The 22236-nt window shown below is 49.4% G+C and overlaps 1 protein-coding gene across 1 annotated transcript in view; it reads left to right on the top strand.

Annotated features, from left to right (window-relative positions):
• The window catches only part of hk1 (hexokinase 1), a 143306-nt gene that overhangs the window by 31861 nt on the left and 89209 nt on the right, over nucleotides 1-22236 (top strand). Inside the window, exons 4-5 of the mRNA XM_038821407.1 lie at nucleotides 922-1041; nucleotides 18248-18343. Of these exons, the coding sequence (XP_038677335.1) occupies nucleotides 922-1041; nucleotides 18248-18343 (216 nt within the window). The remainder of the gene's footprint in view (nucleotides 1-921; nucleotides 1042-18247; nucleotides 18344-22236) is intronic.

Here is a 22236-nt window from a genome sequence, read left to right as displayed (position 1 = left end):
CATACATTGCATAATTTGGGAAAAAGTTCTAATCCATTTGTCTTTGACTTTCATAACGTCTTGCGTGCAATCAACCACTTAAGACATGTTGGGGGTGATTCTCCCAAATGGAGCCCGAGTGTTCGCGCTGTCGTGAACACCGTCACGTTTCACGACGGCATGAAATGGGCACGGGGACGACCGATTATGGCCCCCACAGGGGGTCTGCACGTGCTGGAGCGGTTCACGCCACTCCAGCCTCCCTTCCCGGCGCCAAATGGGCGCCGCGCCAACCCGCGCATGCGCAGTTGGGCCGCATCAACCTGTGCATGCGGGGGAGGACTTCTTCAGCACGCCGGCCCCGATTCAACATGGCGTCAGTGTTCAGGGGCCGGCCGCGCAGGAAAGTAGGCCCGGGGGGAGGGGAGAGTGTAGAGGCTGGCCCGCCCATCAGAGGCCCCCCACGGGGTTGGAGACCCCCCCCCCCCCCCCCCCCCCCCACAGGCCGCCCCCCAACCGTTCGCGTAGAGTTCCCCCTGGCAGCGACCAGGGATGAATGGCGTCAGCGGGCCTCTGCCGTATCCGCACAGCGACTCAGCCCATTTGGGCCGGAGAATCGGCGAACCCGCTGATTCCAGCGGCCACGGCCGGCGCCGTGCCAACCATGCTGGCGCAAATGGCGCCGATTCTCCGCACCTCGGGAGAATCGCGCACCGGCTTCGGGTAGTCGTGGCGCGGTTGCGACGATTCTCCGGCCTGGAAAATCGCCCCCGTTTACTATCTTTTAAAATTATTTTTCAATACAGATATATTGAACTGCTGTGTTAACTTCAACTATGTGTGCAATTTTGTGATGAACACAAGATTAGAAGTAAAAGTGTTGCCATAATCAATCAGTAATAAGAATGAGTTTCTAACTTTGTATTGTTTCCTCTCTTGCAGCTTTTTGACCACGTTGCTGAATGCCTGGGAGATTTCATTGAGAAACAAGAAATAAAAGATAAAAAGCTTCCTCTTGGCTTCACTTTTTCCTTTCCCTGCAGACAAAGCAAACTGGATGAGGTGAGAGTGTGCGGTGAGGCAGGGAAAAGTTATTAAGCAAAGTGTCATATTCAAAATGAGGTGATGTAAGCTTGTGACATTTAAGGTAAATAATAGGAATCACTGGCTACTTAAGTTGTCGTGATAATGGGACAGTTTATATGGACTGAAAGATTGGTGGCCAGCCAGAAAAATATATAATAGTCGAGTCCAAAGGTAACAAAGGCATTGATGAGGATTTTTGTTGCAACTTTCAAAAGGCATTTTGATAAAGTATCACAAAATAAACTATTAATGGGGTGATGGCTGCTTGAATACGAAATTGACCAGGGACTGGATTTTGTGGGGCCCGCTGGGGCTGGATTCTCCGCACCCCCACGTTTGAAATCACGTTCAGCGCAGGGGTGGAGAATTCACTTCTGCGCATAGAATCGGGACCAGCGCTGGTTCCCCGATTCTCCGGGCCTCGAAAAGCATATCGGCTACCTGCGGCCATAGCTCAAGGCCTGCTCCGCCATTCTCAGCCCCCAACCGGCTGAAGTCCCGAAGGCGTGGATCTAATGTGGTCCTGCCGTTCAGGATACTCGCGTGGCGGCTGCGGACTCAGTCAGCGGCCGCCATGGTTGGGGGCGGGCCGATCGGAAAGCAGGGGGGGGCCTCTTATGGGACCAGGCTAATTTTGGGCAGGTGGTCCAGGTCGGCCCGCAGCCAATCGGGGCACTATTTAGGAGGCCCAGTTCCACAGTCTGAGTCCGCCATGGAGCACTGTGCGGCCGCTGGAGGTGCTCATGCGCGGCCTCTGACCCGGAAGTGCGGGGTCCCGTATCTGCAGCTAAAGCTGCTAGATTCAAGATGGGTCCCTGCTAGCCCCCTGCAGGGCTATGAATATGTGGCCTTTTTACGCCAGTTTTTCTGGCATGAAAGGCCACAGTTTTTACAACGGCGTGGGGAGATAGTCCCAGAAACAGAGAACCCAGCCCCTTGTATTTTGGACCACTTACCTGAGTGTTAAATGTAATTTGCAGCAATTTAATGAAACCTCCCTCAGGAAATAAATCTGCCATGAACCTCCCATGCCTTCAATAACCCATGATGTGGAGATGCCGGTGTTGGACTGGGGTGAGCACAGTAAGAAGTCTTAGAACACCAGGTTAAAGGTTTGTTTCAAACACTAGCTTTCGGAGCACTGCTCCTTCCTCAGGAGCATACCTCTTCATTCACCTGAGGAAGGAGCAGTGCTCCGAAAGCTAGTGTTTGAAACAGATCTGTTGGACTTTAACCTGGTGTTGTCAGAATTCTTACTGTTCAATAACCCACTCATTGAATGTTGGCAACGGCAATGTCGCGTAACTTTCTCACTGTGAGAGGTATTTTGTCTTACAGGAGAGTGAGACGGGGGAGCTGCAGTATCTTTGGAGAGTTTTCCTATGTGTTTAAACTTAATAATATGACACTCTAAGGTTGGAGTCTGAGGCAGGACATGCCTAAGCCAAAGGTATTAGGTCCAAAGAGTAAAAAGGGAGCAAAGGACGAAGGGGGCCAGCCATTAAAGTGGTGTTACATATCTGGGGCGAAATTCTCCGACCCCCAGCAGGGTCGGAGAATCGCCTGGGGCCGCCTAAAATCCCGGCCCCGCCGTGGCAGAGATTCTCCGCCACCCGGGAAGTGGCGGCGGCGGAATCTCGCCGCTCCGATCGGAGAGGCCCCTGCGGTGATTCTCCGGCCCGATTGGGCCGAAGCCCCGCCACTGGGAGGCCTCTCCCGCCGCCGAGATCAGCGACGCGAGCAGGCCCTGGGGGGGCGGGGGGGCGATCGAACCCCGGGGGGTGCCCCCACGGTGGCCTGGCCCGCGATCGGGGCCCCCCCACTCAGACTCCGGGCCAGTGCCCTGGGTGCACTATTTTCCTCCGCGTCCGCCACGGCCTCCGCCATGGCGGAAGAGGAAGAGAACCCCACATCGCGCATGCACCAGCAGTGACGTCAGCGGCCAGCTGCCGCTGACGTCACTGCCGGCGCATGCGCGGACCGGTGAAAGCCTTTCGGCCAGTGCCGGGGGCGGCGGTTTTTTGCGCCGGTCTTCTGGTGCAAACCCCTCCGGCGCGGGGCTGGCCCCCAAAGGCGGGGAGAACTCCCCACCTTTGGAGAGGCCCGACCCCTGAGTGGTTGGCGCTACTCCCCTACGCCGGCACCCTCCGTCACGCCGGGTAGGGGAGAATGCCGCCCCTGAGTCCTGAAATACGGACACCTTAGAAGCTGTCTTCAAAGAAAGGGAGAGGTTGTGACACAGTGAGAATCATTCACCCTGTATTTCTTGATCATTGAGTGCTCAAGAGAGTCACCGCTGTGCAGGCAGCTCAGCAGCAGCAACAGGAGGAAACACTGACAGAACACCAGGTAGCAAGGCAGAGGCAGACTCAGGCTCCCAACACATTTGAGAGATTACAGAACCAGGATGTTGTACCTGCACATGTTAAAGAGGCAGTGTCTGAAGAGACTGCTCCTTTCCAGTGAGGTAAGTGCCCTAATGCAGGATGACCTGCATTGACAGGAATATGGTGAGCATTATATGCGGATAACATTTAAGGTTAATTCAGCCCTTAATTTCTGTGCAGCTGGTACAGATTTACAGGTGACATTTGCAACATGGGAAGTAACGGGCGGGATTCTCCGAACTCCCGCCGGGTGGGAGAATCGGCGGGAATCCCGCCCACGCGGTCCTCCCAATTCTCCCGCCCCCCAAAAACTGGCCCGGTGTGAGTCGCGCCGCCCGCCTCGGAGAATGGCGGGGTCCGACGTAACTCAATGGACGCCGGGGCTACCCGAATTCTCCGGCTCACAATGGGCCGAAGTCCCGCCCGTCTGTAGCCAGTCCCGCTGGCGTAAATCAGAGTAGGCCCCTTACCAGCGGGACCTGGCGGCGTGGGCGGACTCCGGGGTTACTGGGGGGCACGAGGGGATCTGGCCCCAGGAAGTGCTCCCATCAGTCTGCTGGTGATATCCCTCAGTTGCCTCACTCGTGCTCTCCTGTATGGCCCGGCAAAGGTCCCACAGATTGGCGCTCTTTGCTGTGCACTGGACATCTTTGCCACACAGAGAAGGATGACCAGGTCGGCCTGAAGGAGGAAGAGGAGGCAAAAGCCCTACCTGAGGAGGAAGTAGAGAGTGAAATGGAAGGTGCTCCAAAACAGTGGGCTGCTGTTGATGTCCAAATCATTGACATTGACACGGGTCATCACACAGAGGCTCATATCTCAATTTGCAAGCAAGCTGCCAATCATGATATTATGCATCCTATCTTCCTGAAGAGACAATGAGCGTAATTCTCCGATCCCCCAGCCACTTGTTTCCCGGCGGCGTGTCATTCGCTGGCGGCAGGATTCTAACTTCCCGCCACTTGCCATTGCAACCACCCCACGCCACCGCGAAACCTGCTTGCAGGGATGTGCTGCCAGCGGGAAAAATGAATCGCAATGACCGGAGAATTATGGCCAATATCGTGAGGCTCTCATACGAAACAGCATTTGCTGAGTAAAGTACAACAACTTTTTACTGTGACACTAACACTCCTCCTTTAACAATTATATATATATTTTTAAAATGTTTTTATTCCAAATTTTTCAATAATTTTTACAAAACACCACAAAAAAAGAAAATAATGCAAAGATAACAAAGCAAAATATCAACAAAAACCACTTAACCCTCTATCCAGCTAAGAATTTAACACCGGAAACAAAGCAAAATGGGATACCTGCCCCGAACAAATACCCCCCACCCCCGGGGTGCTGTTGCTGCTGACCTCCACCTATCGTTCCGCGAGAAAGTCAAGTAACGGTTGCCACCGCCGTGAGAACCCCTGCAGAGACCCTCACAAGGCAAACTTTATCTTCTCCAACCCCCCGCCCTTCCCCGGTCAAGCAACTGCTTAACACCCCTACCCCCCATTGCACTCCCGGAAATCAGCTGACTCATGCTGACCCCAGCCGCTCCCGCCTCTGCCTCCAATCCCCTTTTGGATTTCCCATCCAGATCACCAGCCCTCCCCCCACCAATGTGGGGTACTGAAAGGACACACTCCCTGTCGGTGAAACGGTGAAACCTCACCACCATCGCCCTCGACGGAGCCCTCGGCCTCCTTGCCAGGACTCTGTGCGCTCCATCCAGCTCCAGGGGCCTCGGGAAGGCCCCCGCACGCATCAGCGTGCTCAGCATCGTGGTCACATACGCTTCAGCATCCGACCCCTCCACGCCTTCAGGGAGACCCAGAATCCGCAGGTTCTGCCTCCTCTACATGTTCTCCAGGTCCTCCAGCTTCTCCTGCCATTTTTTGTGAAGCGCCTCGTGCGCTTCTACTTTAACTGCCAGGCATAGAATCTCATCCTCGTTGTCAGAGACCTTCTGCTACAGCTCCTTAATCGCCGTCCCCTGCATCTTCTGAGTCTCCACCAACCTTTCAATCGACGCCTTCATAGGGGCCAACATCTCCGCCTTCAAGTCAGCAAAGCAGCTTTTTAAAAACTCCTGCTGCTCCCGAGACCACTCGACCCACGTTGCCTTGGTCCCCGCCCGCCGCCATCTTGTTTTTTTGCGCCTGTTCTCCTCTCTGCTCTAAAGCCACTTTTTTGACCGCTCCGCTCCTGGTCCACTCACTGCTACTTTCCCACACTGGGAATCGTCGAACAAATGCTGCTGGGGCTCTTTAAAAGGGCCCAAAAGTCCATTATCGGCGGGAGCTGCCGACCTTGCGACCTACCCAGGCATAACCGCAACCGGAAGTCCCCCTTTAACAATTATATAACCACCAGTCCAACTTACTATATAAAAGTGACTTGAAACGTTTCCAAATGCTGCAGTGAGGTACATCCTCAACATTAACCGATACAAGCTGTTGCTCCCTCTGCCTCGTGACCTTTGACCATGAAGGGTGTCCCCTGGCAGCCCCAGACTTGGATGGACCAAGGCATATAAGGCTCTCTTGCACCAATGCAGGCAAACTCACTGGAGGTGTTTGGATCACTGGCAGTGATCATGCACTCTGCCAGCACTCTGGTTGCCTTGGAAAAAAGCCAAAGTATGTCAGGATGCGTTATCCCAGCCTCTCGATGCAAAGATTGCTCCTCCCTGCAGGGGCACTAACAGCCTCGCACTGGCTCAGTGCTGCAGTGAGGTCATGGCACCTGCAATAGTCTGCAGCGTCACCCTGACACTATGCACCCACTGTGTGATCTCCCAGGGCTACCTGTCCATGGCTGTCACCACCTTCTCCATATAACGAGCGACACACTCTCCTACCTCTGAAGCATGGCAGAGGTCATGCCTGCTATGGAAGGGCTTCTCCTTCACCTGTGCATGTCCACCCAAAGCATCAGGCAATTTTACTGACTTTGTGACATCCTCCATTCCAAACACACTGATTATGGACAGTAAAGGGAAGGGAACTGGGGGTGTTTCAGTTCTTTCTCCCGCCTATTTGTAACAGAATTGTGGGCTCGTCAAAGATCTGAATACAATGGCCTAAAATGGGTTGAACACGACTTTTATAAGGCGATGAAGAAGCCCACACCGAGTAGTTCAAAGAAACTTAGTTTATTTTTTAAAAACTATTATATACGTCACACGGTAGATTCCCTACTGGGTCTGCCTTGCCGGTGCCTAACTGGCCGGCTTTATACGTCATACAACTAGACATTGTTTGGGGGCACCCTGTCCCCTTAATGGGAGGAGCTGGTATTCAGCAAGGTTCACAGGAAGTTAATTGTTCCCACCCCATAAGGTACTTGTGGGTTATAAAACTGGCATTAAATAATAAAATGGAAGCAAAATGTGAAAAGTTAATCAGTTGAAATTGTTTCCTTTAAAAAGTTGCACATTTGTTTTAAAAAAAAAAAAATTTTAAGTACCCAATTCTTTTTGTTTCCCAATTAAAGGGCAATTTAGCGTGGCCAAATTACCTATCCTGCATATCTTTGGGTTGTGGGGATGAGACCCATGCAAACACGGGGAGAATGTGCAAACTCCACACGGACAGTGACCCAGGGTCGGGATCAGCGCTGTGAGGTAGCAGTGCTAACCACTGTGCCGCCTTGCCCCTCAGGTTGCACATTTGTTAACGTTAGAAATTAGAATGGCTGAATTTAATATGAAACCATTTGGAGAACAGGATTTAAATTAGCACAAATCTTTAACCGTAATGATTAAACAGCTTGGGGGGGTCCAGCGGCAGGGATTTGGCGGGGGCGGGAATCGCGTGCTCCGTTCAGCAGCCGCTGGCAGCGCCCCCCCCCCCCCCCCCCCCCCCCCCCCACCCCCTCCGACGATTCTCCGGCCCGCGATGGGCTGGGTGGCCGCCCGTTTTCGGCTGGTCCTGCCAGCGTAAATTAGAGTAGGTACTTAACGGTGGGACCTGGCTGCGCGGACCTCTGTGCTCCTCGGGGGGGGGGGGGGGGGGGGGAACTGGCCCCGGGAGGTGCCCCCGCGGTGGCCTGGCCCACGATCAGGACCCACCGACCCGTGGGTGTGCCTGTGCCGTGAGGGCACTCTATTCCTCCATGTCGGCTAGTGTAAAAGTTCGCGATGGCCGACGCGGAGATGAACTCACCTCTGCGCATGCGCTGGGATGACGGCAGCACACGCTGGTGCTCCCACGCATGCGCCAGCTCGTGCCGGCTGGCGGAGGCCCTTCGGCACCGATTGGCGTGGCGCCAAGCCCCTTCTGCGCCGGCGCCGGTCTAGTTCCTGAAGGTGCGGAGGATTTCACACCTTCGGGACAGCCTGATGCTGGAGTGGTTCACGCCACTCCACGGCGCCGGGACCGCCCGCTCTGCCGGGTAGGGGAGAATCCCGCCCGTTAAGGCAGTAGCTGATCAGGCGGACCTTTGCCTGAGGAAAAGTGCAAAAAGACCTGAGGTGCTAATGTCCCTCACCAAGAACTGGAACAGGCAGAAGATGTAGAACCTGAAACAGACCAAGTTAGCCAAGCGAAGATCTGCCTCAAAGAGCGGAGGTTAGAGTTACAATTTCAGGTAAGAAAAGAGCAATGGGAAGGGCAGAATGAAAGAGAGAAAAGGGAATTCAAGAGAAAGTCCATGAAGCAGTCCATATCCAGCAGCAAGATCTGGACAATCCAGGCTTGGGCTGACAAATGACAAGTAACATTCATGCCACACAAGTGCCAGGCAATGACCATCCCCAACAAGAGAGAATCTAACCATCATCCCATGACATTCGATGGCATTACCATCACTGAATCATTAACTTCCTAGGGGTTATCATTGATCAGAAACTGAACTGGATCATCCATATAAAAACTGTGGCTAACTGCCAAGGTCAAAGGCTAGGAACCCTGGCGAGTAATTCACCACATGACCCCCCCAAAGCCTGTCCGTCATCTACAAGGCACAAGTCAGGCGAGTGATGGAATACACTCCACTTATCTTGATGAGTGCAACTCCCAACAATACTCAAGAAGCTCGACACAATCCAGGGTAAAGCACCGCGCTTGATTGGCACCCCCACACTGCTGGCGGGCAGCACGGTATCATTGTGGATAGCACAATCGCTTCACAGCTCTAGGGCCCCAGGTTCAATTCCGGCTTGGGTCACTGTCTGTGCGGAGTCTCCACATGCTCCCCATGTGTGCGTGGGTTTCCTCCGGGTGCTCCGGTTTCCTCCCAGAGTCCAAAGATGTGCGGGTTAGGTGGATTGGCCATGATAAATTGCCCTTAGTGTCCAAAATTGCCCTTAGTGTTGGGTGGGATTACTGGGTTATGGGGCTAGGGTGAAGGTGTTGACCTTGGGTAGTGTGCTCTTTCCAAGAGCCGGTGTAGACTCGATGGGCCGAATCGCCTCCTTCTGCACTGTAAATTCTATGATACTATGACACACAGGCATTCACTTCCTCCACCACGAATGCACATTAGCAGCAGTGTGTACCATCTACGAGTTGCGCTGCAGGAATTCAACAAGGCTCCTTGCACAGAACCTTCCAAACTCATGACTGTTACCATCTAGAAGAATAAGGGCAACAGACAATGGGAACACCACCAATTTCCCCTCCAAGCCACTCCTCATCCTGGTTGGAAGTATATTGCTGTTCTTTCACTGTTGCTGGTTCAAAATCCTGGAACTCTCTCCATGGCAGCACTGTGAGTTTACCTACGCGGTTCAAAACAGCAGCTCACCACCACCTCAAGGGCAAATTGGGATGGGCAGGGAATGCTGGCTTAGCCAGCAAAGCCCTCTTGAATTAATTTAAAAAACAAAGTACCCAGATGAAGTATAAAAGGGCAGTGAAATGAAACAGTTTAAATTGGTGAGGCCAATTGTCTTTCCATATTGGAGAGGCTGTAGCAATTTAAATTTCCCTTGTTCAGAGAGCTTTGATTTCTCGAAGTATTCCCAGTCAGTACCAAGATTTGATGAAGATGACATTGAAACCTTCTTCATGTCCATTGAGAAGGTTACAGGTAAGTTAAAGTAGTCTGCAGAGATTTGGACTTTCTTAATGCAAGGTGGGCTAACAAAGTCCAAGTAAACCCTGTTGTTTCCGCTGCAAACTATGAACCAATGAAAAATGCTATCCTAAGTACTTATGCGTTAGTGCCGATAGAATATTCCCAGAGATTTCAGCACTCTTGCAAATCAAATCTTTGTCAAATTCAAAGAACTTAAACAAAAGCGAGCACTTTTCCAGGAGACACATCCGGAGTGAGACTCATACAGAGTGAGAGGTTTAAACTTGGTAATTTGGTGCAGTGAGGTAAATCAGCAAAGGTAAGTGGAAAATCTAATTCTGCTGTTTTTCAGTTAAAAGTGCAGTGTGGAGCTTAGTGTCTGATTGGTTGAAGCTGCCCCCACCCTAATTGCTGAGAGGCAGTTATCTATCAATCACCTGAGGCCTGTTTAGGGGCACATTGTATTATTCTCTTTGAAGGTAAGGTTTTTTTTGAGTCATCGGTTAGCTGAGGTCTGTATAAAAGACAGACAGAGAGCGCACACAGTAAGCGAGCACTTTTCCAGGAGACACATCCGGAGTGAGACTCATACAGAGTGAGAGATTTAAACTTGGTAATTTGGTGCAGTGAAGTAATTCGGTGCAGAGTGTGAGGAGGTGCTTTTTAACCCTGGTAAGTGACTGGTAAGTAGTCTCTCTTTTTCTTTTCATTGTCTAATTTATTTATTTTAATTTTAAAATTCTAGTTGTTTAAGTTTACCAAGGGTTTAAGACATGGCAGGAGATCCCAGACCCGTGTCATGCTCCTCGTGTGCGATGTGGGAGCTCAGGGACACGTCCACTGTCCCTGGCTCCTTCACGTGCAAGAAGTGTGTTCAGTTGCAGCTCTTGTTAGACCGCTTGACGGCTCTGGAGCTGCGGATGGACTCACTTTGGAGCATCCGCGATGCTGAGGAGGTCGTGGATAGCACGTTTAGCGAGTTGGTCACACCGCAGGTGAAGGTTACTGAGGGAGATAGAAAATGGGTGACCAAAAGAAAGAGCAAGAGTAGGAAGGCAGTGCAGGTGTCCCCTGCGGTCATCTCCCTGCAAAACAGATATACCGCTTTGGATACTGTTGAGGGAGATGGCTCACCAGGGGAAGGCAGCAGCAGCCAGGTTCATGGCACCGTGGCTGGCTCTGCTGCACAGCAGGGCAGGAAGAAAAATGGCAGGGCTATAGTGATAGGGGACTCGATCGTAAGGGGAATAGACAGGCGGTTCTGTGGACGCAATCGAGACTCCAGGATGGTATGTTGCCTCCCTGGTGCAAGGGTCAAGGATGTCTCGGAGCGGCTGCAGGACATTCTGGGGGGGGAGGGTGAACAGCCAGCTGTCGTGGTGCACATAGGCACCAACGACATAGGTAAAAAACGGGATGAGGTCCTACAAGCGGAATTCAGGGAGTTAGGAGTTAAACTAAAATGTAGGACCTCAAAGGTAGTAATCTCAGGATTGCTACCAGTGCCACGAGCTAGTCAGAGTAGGAATGTCAGGATAGATAGGATGAATGCGTGGCTCGAGAGATGGTGCAAGAGGGAGGGATTCAAATTCCTGGGGCATTGGGATCGGTTCTGGGGGAGGTGGGACCAGTACAAACCGGACGGTCTGCACTTGGGCAGGACTGGAACCGATGTCCTAGGGGGGGTGTTTTCTAGAGCTGTTGGGGAGGGTTTAAACTAATGTGGCAGGGGGATGGGAACCAATGCTGGAAGTTGGAAGGTAGTAAAACAGGGACAGAAACAAAAGGAAGTAAGGGGAAAAGTGCAAGGCAGAGAAGACATAGTCAGAAATCCATAAGGGCGACAGTACAAGGTACAGTGACTGAGGGGAGCACAGTGAATAGGCCCAGTAATAACAAAAGGAATAAAACTGGAGATGTTAAGATTCAAAACAGAGGTAAAAAAACCAACATAAGTGTACTTTACCTGAATGCTCGTAGTATTCGGAATAAAGTAAATGAGTTGGTGGCACAAATCATCATAAATGACTATGATTTAGTGGCCATTACTGAAACATGGTTAAAGGATGGTCACGACTGGGAGTTAAATATCCGAGGGTATCAAACTATTCGGAAGGACAGAGTGGATGGTAAGGGAGGTGGTGTTGCTCTGTTATTTAAGGATGACATCCGGGCAATAGTAAGGGATGACATCGGTGCTATGGAGGATAAGGTTGAATCCATTTGGGTGGAAATCAGGAATAGTAAGGCGAAAAAGTCACTGATAGGAGTAGTCTATCGGCCACCAAATAGTAACGATATGGTGGGGCAGGCAATAAACAAAGAAATAACTGATGCATGTAGAAATGGTACAGCAGTTATCATGGGGGATTTTAATCTACATGTCGATTGGTTTAACCAGGTCGGTCAAGGCAACCGTGAGGAGGAGTTTATAGAATGTATCCGCGATAGTTTCCTAGAACAGTATGTAATGGAACCTACGAGGGAACAAGCGGTCCTAGATCTTGTCCTGTGTAATGAGACAGGATTGATTCATGATCTCATAGTTAGGGATCCTCTCGGAAGGAGCGATCACAATATGGTGGAATTTAAAATACAGATGGAGGGTGAGAAAGTAAAATCAAATACTAGTGTTTTGTGTTTAAACAAAGGAGATTACAAGGGGATGAGAGAAGAACTAGCTAAGGTAGACTGGGAGCTAAGACTTTATGGTGGAACAGTTGAGGAACAGTGGAGAACCTTCCAAGCGATTTTTCACAGTGCTCAGCAAAGGTTTATACCAACAAAAAGGAAGGACGGAAGAAAGAGGGAAAATCGACCGTGGATATCTAAGGAAATAAGGGAGAGTATCAAATTGAAGGAAAAAGCATATAAAGTGGCAAAGATTGCTGGGAGATTAGAGGACTGGGAAATCTTTAGGGGGCAACAGAAAGCTACTAAAAAAGCTATAAAGAAGAGTAAGATAGAGTATGAGAGTAAACTTGCTCAGAATATAAAAACAGACAGTAAAAGTTTTTACAAATATATAAGACAAAAAAGAGTGGCTAAGGTAAATATTGGTCCTTTAGAGGATGAGAAGGGAGTTTTAATAATGGGAAATGAGGAAATGGCTGAGGAACTGAACAGGTTTTTTGGGTCGGTCTTCACAGTGGAAGACACAAATAACATGCCAGCGACTGATAGAAATGAGGCTATGACAGGTGAGGACCTTGAGAGGATTGTTATCACTAAGGAGGGAGTGATGGGCAAGCTAATGGGGCTAAAGGTAGACAAGTCTCCTGGCCCTGATGGAATGCATCCCAGAGTGCTAAAAGAGATGGCTAGGGAAATTGCAGATGCACTAGTGATAATTTACCGAAATTCACTAGACTCTGGGGTGGTCCCGGTGGATTGGAAATTAGCAAACGTGACGCCACTGTTTAAAAAAGGAGGTAGGCAGAAAGCAGGAAATTATAGGCCAGTGAGTTTAACTTCGGTAATAGGGAAGATGCTGGAATCTATCATCAAGGAAGAAATTGCGAGGCATCTGGATAGAAATTGTCCCATTGGGCAGACGCAGCATGGGTTCGTTAAAGGCAGGTCATGCCTAACTAATTTAGTGGAATTTTTTGAGGACATTACCAGTGCAGTAGATAACGGGGAGCCGATGGATGTGGTATATCTGGATTTCCAGAAAGCCTTTGACAAGGTGCCACACAAAAGGTTGCTGCATAAGATAAAGATGCATGGCATTAAGGGTAAAGTAGTAGCATGGATAGAGGATTGGTTAATTAATAGAAAGCAAAGAGTTGGGATAAATGGGTGTTTCTCTGGTTGGCAATCAGTAGCTAGTGGTGTCCCTCAGGGATCCGTGTTGGGCCCACAATTGTTCACAATTTACATTGATGATTTGGAGTTGGGGACCAAGGGCAATGTGTCCAAGTTTGCAGATGACACTAAGATGAGTGGTAAAGCGAAAAGTGCAGAGGATACTGGAAGTCTGCAGAGGGATTTGGATAGGTTAAGTGAATGGGCTAGGGTCTGGCAGATGGAATACAATGTTGACAAATGTGAGGTTATCCATTTTGGTAGGAATAACAGCAAACGGGATTATTATTTAAACGATAAAATATTAAAGCATGCCGCTGTTCAGAGAGACTTGGGTGTGCTAGTGCATGAGTCACAGAAGGTTGGTTTACAAGTGCAACAGGTGATTAAGAAGGCAAATGGAATTTTGTCCTTCATTGCTAGAGGGATGGAGTTTAAGACTAGGGAGGTTATGTTGCAACTGTATAAGGCGTTAGTGCGGCCACACCTGGAGTATTGTGTTCAGTTTTGGTCTCCTTACATGAGAAAGGACGTACTGGCACTGGAGGGTGTGCAGAGGAGATTCACTAGGTTAATCCCAGAGCTGAAGGGGTTGGATTATGAGGAGAGGTTGAGTAGACTGGGACTGTACTCGTTGGAATTTAGAAGGATGAGGGGGGATCTTATAGAAACATTTAAAATTATGAAGGGAATAGATAGGATAGATGCGGGCAGGTTGTTTCCACTGGCGGGTGACAGCAGAACTAGGGGGCATAGCCTCAAAATAAGGGGAAGTAGATTTAGGACTGAGTTTAGGAGGAACTTCTTCACCCAAAGGGTTGTGAATCTATGGAATTCCTTGCCCAGTGAAGCAGTTGAGCCTCCTTCATTACATGTTTTTAAGGTAAAGATAGATAGTTTTTTGAAGAATAAAGGGATTAAGGGTTATGGTGTTCGGGCCGGAAAGTGGAGCTGAGTCCACAAAAGATCAGCCATGATCTAATTGAATGGCGGAGCAGGCTCGAGGGGCCAGATGGCCTATTCCTGCTCCTAGTTCTTATGTTCTTATGTTCTAATTGGCATTTCACCTGTGGAAGCAAACGCTCAAAGTTGACCACGGATTAAGAGAGGCAATCCTGTTAGAGGAGTTCAAAAGTTGCCTCCAATACAATCTTACAGGAGAGGAACAAAAGAGTTTCAAAATCCAGAGAAACAACTATCAGGCCTTGGTGAGGCCACACCTTGAGTATTGTGTGCAGTTTTAGTCTCCTAGCTTGAAGAAGGACATTCTTGCTATTGAGGGTATTCAGCAAAGTTTCCCAGACTAATTCCCGTGATGGCAGGACTGGCATGTGAAGAAAGATTGGATAGACTGGGCTTGTACTCACTGGAGTTTAGAAAAATGAGAAAGGATCTCATAGAAACAGGTACAGCGGGATTCTCCGCAATCAGCATGATGGCCTGACGCAGGCCAAGCCACCGTTTAGGGCGCCCACGAGGACCGCCCCAGTCGACTTACCTGGCAGGTCCCGCCTTGTTGGACCATGTCTAATCCATGCCAGCAGGACTGGCCAGAAATGGACGGCTACTTGGCCCATCGGGGCCCGGAGAATTGCCGGGTGGGTTGCTGCCAATGGCCCCCAACCTGCATGGTGTGAACCCCGCCCCCTCCCGAAAACCGGCGCCAGAGAATACGGCAGTCGGGGGGGGGATTCGCTCCGCGCCCCCGCCCCCCCCCCCCCCCCGGGTATTCTCCGACCCAGCGGGGGGGGGGGGGGGGGAATCCCGCCCGTATAATCCTGATGGGACTAAATAGACTAGATGCGGAAGAATGTCCTCGATGTTGTGGATATCCAGAACTAGGGGTCACAGTCTAAGAATAAGGGGTAAGCCATTCATAACTGAAATGAGGAAGAACCTCGGGCCCGATTCTCCGCCCCCCAAGACGGGTCGGAGAATAGCGGGAGGGCCTTCCCGACATTTTTCCCGCCCCCCCCCCATTCTCCCCCCCCCCCCCCCCCCCCCCCCCCCCCCGCCCAACTCCCGACACGAATCGCTGCCGCCGTTTTTTTTACGGCCGGCAGCGATTCACAGCTGATAGATGGGCCGAAGTCCCAGCCCTTTACGCTGTTTTTACGAACGGCAAACACACCTGGTCTGGCCGTTCGTAAAAACGGCGGGAACAACTTGCTTTTTATAACCATGGCACCGATTGGCACGGCAGTACCACGGCCGTGCCAAGGGTGCCATGGGCCCGCGATTGGTGGGCACCGATCGCGGGCAGCGGGCCCGATGCCCGCGCACTATTTCTCCTTCCGCCGCCCCGCAATATCCATTCGCGGGGCGGCTGAGGGGCATCCTGGCCCGCGCATGCGCGGGTTTCGCGCAAATACGCGATGACGTCATCCGCGCATGCGCGGGTTGGAGTCTTCCAATCCGCGCATGCGCGGCTGACGTCATATGACGCGTCAGCCGGCGCTAACTCCGGCAAGCGGGCTTAACGAAATTCGTTAAGCCCGTGATGCCGGAGCTTGCGGCGTCGGGCTGCTAGCCCCGACCGGGGACCAGAATCGGTTCCCGGTCGGGAAGGGGCGCGCTGGCGTCAAACCCGCCCGGGTTTGACGCCAGCCTTACGATTTCTCCCGTTTTGGGAGAATCGCGCCCCTTTTCTCTCAGAGAGTTGTGAACTTGTGGAATTCTCTAACACAGAATGCTGTTGGGGTCAGTTCATAGAACATACAGTGCAGAATGAGGCCATTCGGCCCATTGAGTCTGCACCGACCCACTTAAGCCCTCACTTCCACCCTATCCCCGTAAGCCAATAACCTCTCTTAACCTTTTTTGGTCACTAAGGGCAATTTATCATGGCCAGTCCACCTAACCTGCACGTCTTTGGACTGTGGGAGGAAATTGGAGCACCCGGAGGAAACCCACGCACACACGGGGAGAATGTACAGACTCTGCACAGACAGTGACCTAGCAGGTAATCGAACCTGGGACTCTGGTGCTGTGAAGCCACAGTGCTAATCACTTGTGCTACCCAGTTCGTTGGATATATTCAAGAGGGACCTGGACGTGGACCTTGTGGCTAAAGGGATCAAGAGGTATAGAGAGAAAGTGGGAGTGGGATACTGAATTAGCATGATCCACCATGGTCATATTGAATGGTGGTGCTGGCTCGAAGGGCCGAATGGCTTAATCCTGCACCTATTTTCTATGTTTTGGTCGTAGCGGAGAACTATGAAATAAACCACAAACCGAGAGGTCAAAATAAAGTTGGTTGGATGTGGAACAGAAACAGGCTGAAGAGAAATTGAGAGTATGGTGAAAAAGCAGATCAGTCTCCAACCTTTAAAGGTTGGAGCAGAGGCATGCTCAGTATGTTTTCAGTGTGGAAAGCCTGGCACATTAAGAAGAATTTTTGACATTCCAAAAGACGAATAGTAACCTTTGTTCAAATATAGTAGTGAAGGACCAGAAACCGACCAGAACGTTTTGTAACTCGGGTACCTCCAAAAACTTGTTGCTTCAGTAGTGATTGATCGTGCATCAAACTTTAATACAGGACTTTGTCATTTTAAATATGATGCCTTCTCCTGTACGGTGGTCAGGTGATGGGGACTCGCTAAAGTCTGAGCCACTCTCTCCTGGCAAGCACATGTCACCCCATCTATGACTTAGCTGCCGCGGATTGGTGGGCCCGATCGCGGGCCACGCCACCGTGCAGGCACCGCCTGGGGCCATGTTGCCCCACTCTACCCCCCCCAAAGGACCCTGGAGCCCGCCCGCGCCACCAGGTCCCGCCAGTAAGGGACCTAGTCTAATCTACGCCGGTGGGACTGGCAAAGAACCAATGGGACATCGGTGCAATTAAAGCATCATAAAAGTAAGATCATAATTCATTCCAGCCCTGGATATTGTTTGCTGAAGTTGGGGGCTAATGGAATTTTGTTGATATTAAGGAGGTTCCCTGGGGAGTAGATAATGAGAGACTTGGGGCGCGATTCTCCGAGCCCCGCACCGGGCCGGAGAATCGGCGCAACCGCGCCACACGCCCCAATGCCGACGCGCGATTCTCTGAGGTGCGGAGAATCGCCGCCATTTGCGCTGGCGTGTTTGATGCCTGCGGGCCGCTGGAATCGGCGGAGCCGCCGATTCTCCGGCCCACATGGGCCGAGTGACCGCGCGCAAAAAGCAGAGTCCCACTGGCTTCGTTCATCCCTGGTCGCTGTCGGCGGGAACTCTGCGCGAAGGGTCAGGGGGGGGGGGGGGGGGGGGGCCTGTGGGGCGGGGAAAAGAGCTCCTTCACTGTGGGAGGGGGGCCTCCGATGGGGTCTGACCCGCAATCGGGGCATTTGCAGGTAATTGAATCTTTACAGATGCAGAGATAGGGGTAACCCCAGGTTAAAGAGGTGTGAATTGTCTCAAGCTCAACACTTCAGCAGTCAAGGGCATTCAGCCTCTGATCTCCAGGTAAGCGTTCTCCAAGGCGGCCTTCAGGACGTCCGACAACGCAGAATCGCCGAGCAGAAACTTATAGCCAAGTTCCGCACACATGAGTACGGCCTCAACTGGGACCTGGGATTCATGTCGCATTACATTGATCCCCCACCATCTGGCCTGGGCTTGCGAAATCCTACCAACTGTCCTGGCTTGAGACAATTCCCACCTCTTTATCCTGGGGTTACCCCTATCTCTGGATCTGTAAAGATTCAATTACCTGCAAATGCTCGCATTCTAAGCATTGTCTGGCATCTTTGAATTTGTCTATATATATGTTTCTGGAACATACCTCTTCATTCACCTGAGGAAGGAGCAGTGCTCCGAAAGCTAGTGTTTGAAACAAACCTGTTGGACTTTAACCTGGTATTGTAAGACTTCTTACAATAAACTATGACTAAAGGAAGCCTTCAGTTTATTTTCAAATTATAATGCTGAAGTATCAGTTGCAAAAATTGTTTCGATATTCAGCTGGTCATTTTTCTTCACAGAGTGTTCTTATCACTTGGACAAAAGGTTTCAAAGCAAGTGGAGTGGAGGGCTCAGACGTGGTGAAGCTGCTACGCAAGGCCATCGACAAGAGAGGGGTACGTTTAATACCAAATAAAACAAGATAAACTATTAGATCATGACTGATATGCTATTTGATATGGACACTGAAGCAAGAATTTCAAGAAGGATGACAGGGCTAATGTCACTAATATAGGATTAAAGTATTGGTTGAATAATATGAATGTTCGTTATCCTATCCCTATGCATTAACTTTGTTGGGTACAACTCCATGGATATCTGTCATGTACTTCGGCCTAGTCTGCACTTCAGCTGAGGCCTGAGAGGCTTTTTGATCACTACCGTATCACAGAATGGTTGCAGCATTAAAAGGAGGCCGTTCGGCCCATCATATCTGTGCTGGCTGTCTAAATTCACCTAGAATCACTTCCCTACTACTTCCTCATCGCCCTACACAATTCTTCCTTTTCAGATAATAAGCCAATTCCTCCTCGAAAGATCTGATTGACCCTGCCACACCGTTAGGTGGGACATTCCAGATCCTAACCACTCACTGTGTGGAAAAACATTTCTTCATTTTCTTCATTGTCATTGCTTCTTTTGCCAATTTCCTTAACTCTGTGTCCTCTGGTTCTCGATCCTTCCACCAGTTGAAACAGTTTTTATATGGTCTGTCCAGATCGCTCTTGATCTAACTATGTCACTGAAGTTCTTCATCACTGGAATCATTTCATGAATCTTTTCTGCACTCTCTCTTAATACCTTCACATCCACATTAATTTTGACCCAAACTATCATTTTTAGAAGCTTCTCCACTTATTGAAGTGAAACTGAGTGACCTATTGTTGCTGTGCTTATTTTTACATCCTTTTCTGAACAAGGGTGCAAGATTTGCAATTCTTCAGTCCTCTGGCTCCACCCCTTAGTCTAATAAAAATTGGAAAATTATGGCCAGTGGCTTTGCAATTTCCACTCTCACTTGGATGCATCATTCTTATTTTCAGGAAGTGCAGACAGCCTATCCAGTGTCATCTCCTTATCAATTTTAACCATTCTGTTGTTTGAACTATCTTGTCTTTCACCATGACCTTGGCAGATCATCTTAGATAAAGGCAGATGGAAAGTATTAATTTAATACTCAGCCCTGCCTCCAAGCATAAATCCCTTTTCTGGTCCCTAATTGCCTCCTACCCTTTTACAGTCTTTTACCATTTATATGCCTAAAGAAGATTTAAGAACCCGTTTAGGTTAGCTGCCAGTCTATTTTCGTACTCTTCTCTTTACTTTTGTTATTTGCTTTTTCAATTCCACTCAGAACCTTTTACATTAGTCTGGCTCTTGGTTGTATTATCCACCTGATATTTATCTTAAGCACACCTTTTATTCTTAATTTTATTCCCTTTATCTTTTGTCATCCAGGAAGCTTTCCTTTTCGAGGGAATATACCTCGACTGTGGCTTCATTGCAGTTCAGTTGCAGTTTTGCCTGCCAACCTTTGATTTCTGTCTATCTGGCCCAGATCCATTCTTACCCCATTAAAGTTAGCTTTTCCCCCAATTAATCTTTGTTACCCTGGATTGTTCTTTGTCCCTTTCCAAAAATGATCACTATCCCCTAAATGATCCCCTCTTGACATTTGATCCACTTGACCCACCTCAGTTCCAAAAATGTGCTTTAACAGCACATCCCTTCTGATTGGGCTGGAAACATACTGCTTTAGAAAATTTTCCTGAACACTCTCCAGAATAATCTTATCAAAGATGATTCAGTTTAGGTAAACATGTCCCTCTCTGTCTGCCCTTTACACTGCTACTATTCCAGTCCATATTCAGATAACTGAAGTCCCCCTTATAACTACTGTATAATTTGTGTGCCTCTCTAATTTCCTTGCAAATTTGTTCTATATCTTTCCCCCTATTTGGTGGCCTACAGACTACACAAAGACATCGACTACGCCAGGAGTAGAAACCTTTGACGATTATTCCCTCCCTAACCTCACTTTTCTGAGACCAATTGTATTGGCTTTACTGACTTCAGGAGGTCAGAGCCTCCTATTTAAGATCGAGATGAGGAGGGTTTCTTCTCTGAGGGTCATTTGTCTTTGGAATTCTCTTCCGCAGGGAGCAGTGGAGGCTGGATCATTGCAAATGCTCCAGCCTGAGTTAGACAGATTTTTGATCGATAAGGGAGTTAATGGGGTATGGGAACAGCCAGCAACTGAACAATAAATCCACAACCTGATCAACCATGATCTTAATGAATAGCAGAGCAAACTTGATGGGCAAATAGCCTACTGCTGTTCCTATTTCTTCTGCTCTTAGAGACTGGTGAATTGGGCTTAATCAATCTGCTCTCAGCTTCCAGCTCCAATGTGGTGCTTTCTGTGGTAGATCAGTCCACTGACCCTCATTGACCAGGTTGAAGAATGTCCATTGGCTTAACTACTGGAGGTTGTTGTCAGCTGTGGAACTGTACCCCGAGGAGGTGAAGAATTTCAAATTATCTCCTTAAAGAGCATAAATCCCGTCCTTTAAAACCTATTCAGTATTTTGAATACATAGCTGATAACTTTCTGATTTGCAAGTTTGATTTGTATTTCATTAAATCAGTGTTGATTAAAATCTGACGATGATTCCAAGCTGTTAGAGGTATGGCAGTCCCTCCATTGCCTCACTGATCCCTATCTCTGTACCTGCTCCAGCAAAACAACTCGTTTGCGTCTCTGTGCTTCTCCAGGTGCCTCTTGCACTCCTGATTTATTTCACTGCACTTCACTATTAGCTGCCATCTCTTCAACTGCCTCAGCACCAGGGACCCAGGTTCAATTCCGGCCTTGGGTATCTGTCTGGAGTTTGCATTTTCTCCCCGTGTCTGCGTGGGTTACCTCCAGGTGCTCCAGTTTCCTCCCACAGTCGAAAGTGTGCGTTTTAGGTGAACAGGCCATGCTAAATTGTCCCTTAGTGTCCAAAGATGTACAGGTTAAGTGGGATTACGGGGTAGGGTGGGGAAACGAGCCTGGGTAGGGTGCTCTTTCAGAGGATCAGAGCAGGCTTGGTGGGCCGAATGGCCTCCTCCTGCACTGTAGGGATTCTATGAAAAGGGATCCTCAAAGCTCTTCACCTCTCCCTCATAAGAACAACACAAACAGAAGCAAGACTGGGCCATACTGCTGCTCAAACCTTCTCTCTGTCATTTTACCTTGACCCTCAGCTCCACTTTCCCAGCTGATCCCATACCCCAATTCTCATCAAGTTCAAAAATCTACTGATCTTAGCTTTGAATACACTCAATGACTGAGTATCACACTCTTCTGGAGTAAAGCATTTCCAAGATTCGGTCAGATACTCCTTAAAACCCACCTCATTGTCTAAGCAATTGGTCATCTGTCTGAACATGAGACTCCGTATAAGATTTTGTTTGTTTAAGCTCCCATAAAGTTCTTTGTAATGCTTGACTATCTTAAAGGTACTATATAAATGCAAGTTTCTGTTGTGAGCCCCCACTCTCAGACCTGCGGTCCACACCAGTGAAAGACGATGGACCTAATGGCCTTCTCCAATACTGTAATAATTCTGTGACTATGGGACAGAGGAGGGGTTCTGTTGTCTCTTTCTAGACAGGAGATACTCCCTTTTCTCCCAAATGACACCCTGTCAAATCAATAAGATCCAGTGTAATGATGATGGAACCATAAAATAACACAACACAGAGAAAGGAATTCAGCCTCTCATATCTGCGCTCTCTTTGAAATTAGTCCCATTTCCCCTCTTCTTTTCCCATAGCTCTTTTTTTTCCCCTTTAAATATTTATCCAAATTTTTTCTTAAGATGAATAAATCCCCTTTCAAACATTTCCAGATCATCACAATTCTCTGGTTATCCACCTTCTTCCACTGAAAACGGTTTATCCTTATTTATTCTAACAAAACCATTCATGATCTTGTCCACCTTTACCTGCATAACCTTCTGTT

This window comes from Scyliorhinus canicula, chromosome 16 (genome assembly GCF_902713615.1).
Source record: "Scyliorhinus canicula chromosome 16, sScyCan1.1, whole genome shotgun sequence".
NCBI lineage: Eukaryota > Metazoa > Chordata > Chondrichthyes > Carcharhiniformes > Scyliorhinidae > Scyliorhinus > Scyliorhinus canicula.
This window is presented reverse-complemented; position numbering and strand designations above follow the sequence as displayed.